Source organism: Perkinsus marinus, assembly GCF_000006405.1.
Source record: "Perkinsus marinus ATCC 50983 genomic scaffold scf_1104296934320, whole genome shotgun sequence".
Lineage (NCBI taxonomy): Eukaryota > Perkinsozoa > Perkinsida > Perkinsidae > Perkinsus > Perkinsus marinus.
In genome coordinates, this window is record NW_003214849.1 from 53,347 (window position 1) to 59,939 (window position 6,593).

Below are 6,593 nucleotides of genomic sequence, written 5' to 3' on the forward strand. Positions count from 1 at the left end.
ACACAAATACACGATCTGGACCGTAGGAGTTCTTGCCTGGAGCTGGGTTCCACCAGAAGTCTCTGGTTTCATCACCGACACTCAGGTGAGCCCAACCATCCGTTACAACTAAGATATCGGGCTCTCTGGTTCTAGTAGGGCTGGACACAGTGATGTTTACTGACATGCTGCCATAATGCCCAGGCCTGTTAGTGTTGAGTATGATCCCGGCAACTTCTCTATAACTCCCATCGGTTGTGTTGCTCTCCATGCTGTAAATGCAGGAAGGCGCTAGCATATCGGTAATGTTGCTTCCCTCCCCTGGACCAGGACCTCCATAACAACCCGCTGGATAGTCAGCAGTAATCTTCAGAGGGGCATCAAGTACTCCTAGGGCTGCTTCCATCACAGTGGCAAGCAAGAGGGAGCCGTAAGCAGATGGCATCACGAATAAGATTTAACCTGAAGAGTTTGTTGATGGGAATCCGAAGAGTCGAACGGATACACGTTTATCTTCACGCCAACGGTACGCCCGCGGCATCATTATCACTACAGAGATTGGGCGTATGACTGACATAGCGAGGATATGTTAATGCGGAGCACCTCAGCGGTGTTGCTCGAAAAAGGACACAATTCATGAGCAGTAAGGAACAATTCGTGAGATACCGTGTGTTCCGTTCATGTAACAACACATTGTGCTGAACACAAGGATTTGAGTATAAACCCTCTCTTGCACGTGAGTACAAGCCACAGCTGAGTAGAATTGAGGTTATACAGTAAACTCGGCTCTGATCAGGCACTCTGTTTCAGGGTGGTAGTCGCGCCGGCTTCACAAAAAAACTCAATCCATCGCCCACAAATGAGTAAATTCACGGTTGTCATCCTTTTTCCGCACAAAATTTACTCGGCGCCGCACAATTTTTTTCTCTGTCGGCACAAAACTTTCACTGGGAAAATTGGCAACGGGAAAATTGTTGCTATTCCGGAACATCCTGCAAATAGTTGATCGTTGGTGAGTACACTCAGTCTCCATCAGAGGAACAGGACCAACTATAAGCTCCTGTGTGATGAGGCACTCGAAAGAGTCCTCAAGGCTCCTCAGCAAGTTCCTCGGCATCTACCGTACGACTTCGAACGATTTCCCAAACTTCAACAAGATTTAGATACTTGCTGATAGTGGATACTGTGTGACTTCAACTGACTTCGGTAGAGCGAAGAAAAAGTTTTGGTCTTTCATATTACTCACCATGAAGATACTGGAACTCTCAATTTCCCTAAAATGAAAGCTCTAGCCTCCGAGTTGTGGCAGGGCGCGTGTAGACTCACGTGTGCCACCTGGGCACTGCGGAGGATGACACGCAAGGTACACTAAGGACACTCAGAATATTAAGCTTCTGTCGTAAGCCACGGAGGCTTGCTAGCTGGAGTTACCCTAGGACCTACATCGGAGACCTCGGTTAAAAAAATATCACGCTTAACACATATACTACTCCAGGTTGTCAAGACAGTCTGGCTTGTGTGAATAGCTTGGCAGCTTGAAGGACTCAGGTTATCCCCTTGTGCCCACAGCGATTGTGTCAATCGCTGTCCCAAACCAGGCTTCGCCGAAAGACAACTCCCTGGCACGGTTTCAACCCCGGAGAAGCTACGCTTTTCCTAAGCAGGAAAACGCTGCATATATGTTTGTGCCAATTCAAAGTGAGGTCAACGATGAACACAACAATCCTGATCCTACGCTAGAAAACTACTATGATCTTCGATACCTCTCGTTTTAGTCTCTACTCCTACTACTACTGCTGCCTTCTCTCATACGTGACTTAGACTCCTTCCTCGGCGATGATCGGCTATACGACCTCGACAAAGACGACGACGAAGACCGGCTCGAACTCGGGTGCCAACGATCACGACTATAGCTTCTAGGCCGACGTTCTCTAAACCTTTTAGGTCTTCTCCATGATCTCCCACGGACTTCGTCACGAATACGACTCATCACGATCGAACTAGGGTTGCGGCAGTCGTTTCGTATGAGGAGATCCGGTCCGAATACGCGAGACAGCTGATCCTGTCTCAGCTCCCTCAACCTGTCCTCACATTCCGCATCAAGCCTATATTTATCGCACATGTCAGAAACCGAGATTCGATGATAGGGACTTCTCGATCTGGAAAGCGATCTCGAATCCCTTCGCCGAGATCGATTCTCACGCTCTCTTCCTCGGCGTCTATACGCCATATCGTCCTCTTTCCTCTGGACCACCCTCTTCACTCGAATGCCAACATACTTCTGAGGAATTCTCACCTCCTCACGCGATCTCACATCCCTATTAATCGAGTCAACCGCCTCATAAAGCACATCTTCTAGGAACCTCCTGCCCGATCGATTCAACACTGAATTCAGCAATCGCATGGTTAAAGAGTCCTCCAGGAAATCTCCCGCTTCTACAATACGTTGCTCCTTCACAGCATCCTCCACTGCCTCCTCAATGACCCTATCGCCCTTCCGAGTACCGCCGGCGTCGTTCCTCGCCTTAGGTTTAGTTCTATCAACATCGCTTACGTCACTGCTAGATTGCGATCTAGCGCGACTCTTTCTATCGTTGTTATCACGGCGACTTCTTGATCTCGATACGGATCGATTACGTTGAGGAGAATCGTTTCCCTCCGCTGATTTGCGATCTCTTGAATCCGATTTCCTTCGCTCGGCAGGAACGGACTCAGATCTCGAACGACTCCTAGAGACTTCTGATCGACGTCCACGACTGCTACTGCTTCTACTACGGCTCCTGCTACTCGCCATTGCAAAAATAAAAACAGGGACAGAGGAGTGCTGAAATCAATATTACAATATATGTTCGCTCTCCTCAGCTAAGCTCAAGACTCTTGAGTCAGCTTTACACCCTCAATACCTACTTAACACTTATTAACCTTTTACCATACGATAACTTTGTATCGTACACTTTTTTCTCACTAGCACGTTCAGTTTTCATGGAGATTTCTACCACTGAACATGCGCCGACGTACACTGTGGCAAGAACTCACGACATTCACTGTGATGTGAAGTATAGTTCCCTATAGAAGTTTACATGCGAATTCGGGTAGAAGTGTACAGAAACTAATAAGAACTTCCCAAAATTCCCTAGAATTTTCATATTATCACCAACACATGTAGTTGACCATGTGTACACTTTCCTACACCACCCGAGATACGGAAGTGATGAGAAAATTTATAAACTTCGACGGACCGACCTGCACAGAGGCTCATAGAAAAGAACCTCCGTGGTACAAATTTGAACATCGATCTCGAGTTTTCTCTCCCCCAAACAAAACAAATAACGATTATTCCATAACTCATAAGAATGCCTACTTCCACCATAAAATCATAAATATCCAAGGTCGCTGCGGTAAAGATACAAAATAGGTCCAAGTCGCATTTGCTCCCAGTTTGAACCTACTATACTATTCCCGCCCTACCCAAGCCGTCCTCCATATTCCTGCAATCACGATGAAGATGAATACTACCGTCCCCGAACATCCCCTATAGCTGGTCCTTGCTCATCATCACCAACAACACCGTACTTCACAACCAACTACGCTACGACTACTTTTCTAGACAGCGATCGAACCCTCGACGACACTCCCTCCTCAGCCTGACTTCACCCTGGTCGCGTCTAGTCGCTGCCCATCGCCTCTGATACTCGGTGACTCCGCATCGCACTATCCACTTATACTCCTTCTGTCGCTGCTCCTACTACGGCTACTGCTGATCGTGGATAAAACCTGGTGACTCTGTCTAGAAGTTCGACTCCTATTCAGTCGGAACATCTCAACACACGAATACATGAACGATTATGAGCGATATATTCCGACAAAAACGTACCAAAGTGAATGTGCGCGTTATATCCGAGCTGAACACTACGACTCAACCCCTTCACATGGACGATTATTACCCCAAGTTCTAGAGATCCCGGGTTCGAACCTAGGACAGGTCACAGAGTTCGCAGGAACCCAACACGAGTTCTGCTCGGTCAAAGTCATATAAGGTTTGTAAGAAAAGTAGACATCTGCGCCCGAGCACAGTAAAAAACTTGTTCAGAAAGTCCTACACGAGGATCGAACCTGGATCGCCAGCATGAGAGTCAATCGCTCTTCTCGATGGCCTGCTCAGCTCCACTCTTATTCATTCCTTCTTTACTGTCAACTATGCGATCGATGATAATACTAATACTCGGCACCCCTAAAGAAAACCATATACGTACCGTATTTCGGCTAAAATGATCCAAATAAACGCGGCCTACGAGAACGAGCAAACATACTTGATGACGCATTTTCACGTCGGAAAATCCGAGACGCCTCTAATCCACGACAAATATGAAGAGCGAAAAAATCCAAGAGCGTTTAATTCGTACATACAATGCGGACCAGATAGTATGTATGCATATGTAGATTTTCGAGACGGCTGAGTTCTTCAATTTGAGACTAGTACGACTATAGACTACGTAACGCTTCTAAAACGTTGGTGTCAATCGATTCACGTTGTTATCAAAGTTGACTTTCGAGCTCAGTTTGTCATCGAAAATACTACTTTACATAACGGTTTGGTGGTTCACACTGTCAAATGCCTCCAAAAATGGCATACAGCAACGATAATCATACTAGAAGCGAGAATCAAACTAAAATCTGTCTCGCGCGAGTACGGAACAGCCTAGCTAGCAACGCGAAGGCTGATACCGGAAAGACACTCTGGAAGATCATTAATCTATGTCGACGGCAATTCTATGTATCGACTATTCGAAGCGAAAGTGGAAATATGCGGAGTGTACTGAAACGCTCCAAGACAAAACGAAAATAACAAAATTATTCTCCACAGTGGGTCTAATCATATATCGGCTATCATATATCATATATCATATATAGAGCGTAATGCTTGGTTGAAGCTCCTTCCCTTCAACAGGCACAAGTTCGAATCCCCCATCTACCATGTTCCTCGCCAACTTGTCCCCCAGGGTAGTCAGGTCTGACCATAACGATGTCAGTCCTAATTTTGACTATCTTCCCAATCCCTGCTGACTCTGTTGCAGTAGCAGCAGCCACTGCATGAGTGATAGCCGCCGCCAGACCGGTCACTTCTAGGTGATCTACTGGTGCCTTGGCGCTTAGCTCACCCTTGGCCTGATACGAAAACTAAGGCAACCACGATATACACCCAAAACAGCAGTCGACGATACTATACATGTTGTTCATAGTAGTAGTAGTAGACTAGGAATGCAATCCTGTCGATAGACGAAAAAGGGTATTTTCAATTTTGCAAGCGCTGAAAAAATGGTAAAAATTAAATTCGTCAATGGATATCAAAATGACGCTGATATGCGAAATGTGGTAACTAAGTGTGTATAGCGTTCAGTCGATGTGTACCGGCATGCCATTGAGGAAGTTCTGGACGGCTCGGATATAGAAATTGGCAGAGTGCTTCGACGTACAGCGTATGACAGGCCTAAGGGGATCACCAATAGAGCGGAAAGTATACTCAATCGAAACGCACGAGGCATTCCTCTACTAAGGACCACCCTCGCTTACGTATCAGTATCGACGGAAGTCATTCTCCTGCGGGTTTGGCCGACTAGAGTCAGTAGAGAATGAGAAAACGGCGACTCTTGAAGCCTTGCTATCTTGAAATACCTCAATGCGTAGATCTGCAGCGGTCTAAAATTCACTGGCGCTATGACATGAAAAACCGAAACTAACTCGCCACAGAGTCACAAAGCTCGTGTTCGGGTTTCATGTTTAGGTTTTCCTCCCGCATACCAGTATTCGTGGGATTTTACTTTGTCGTAGGTGGCGTTCGTTTCGGAGCGTGTGCCGCATGTGATGTCATTAACGGGCCTCTTTCATAGGAATTAGTATTGTGCCTTAAATATAGCTCAAGTAGCCGAGAGTAGATATTGGGTCTTAAACTTGAGTAACGCCTTAAGTATACCTTGAGTAGCCTCAAGTCATCCCAGCATGTTGCTCCACTACTTGAGTAAACACATAAAGGCGCCCTAAGTTAGGAGTACCACAGTCTCGTAGTCTCGTAGACTGTCGGACAGTCTGGTGAACTCTGTATGCTGAGGCTACTTGCGGATATACCCTGCTCTCTATGGAGGTCGTATCAACTCTCATACTATCAGTCAACTGTCGGAAAGACAGTGGCATGTACCTAGTAGAAGCTACTTACCTAAGCGCATCATTTCTTGTAGGAAATGATGGGATGGTTTCGGCGTGGTTAAAGCTCCGATAGACAACGAATGGAGACCCTTACCAACAGTGAACTCAGGCATCCGGTTGAGTCACTCGAGTCGAGTGGCTCACATCTATTGGTCGCTCACGAAAAACATCTCAACTGTTTACTGATGCTATGGTATTCACGACTGTTATGCATGGCTCTGATTGTATCGGGAGACTGATACAGCTTTTCTTACCATGCAGTACTCCCACTGGGAGTCCAAGTTCCACGCTTGATGTGAGTATGGAAAGCCCTTATTCTCGCTCTAACGTGTCGGATCACTAGAATCTAGAGGCGAGGCTCCAGTAAGCGATGCTTGTTACTCGCGAGCCATTCAATTTTCGCTCATTCTTCG

General features: G+C 46.5%; 1 protein-coding gene across 1 annotated transcript; it reads right to left on the bottom strand.

The window, feature by feature from the left end:
• Positions 1-4,920: 4,920 nt before the first annotated feature.
• Positions 4,921-5,573, bottom strand: Pmar_PMAR020325 (hypothetical protein; the record flags this gene model as incomplete). Its single annotated transcript, XM_002784955.1, has 3 exons — positions 4,921-5,145; positions 5,389-5,467; positions 5,551-5,573. 3 exons carry the CDS (start codon positions 5,571-5,573, stop codon positions 4,921-4,923), a joined length of 327 nt encoding a protein of 108 aa, XP_002785001.1.
• Between the last annotated feature and the right edge of the window lie 1,020 nt (positions 5,574-6,593).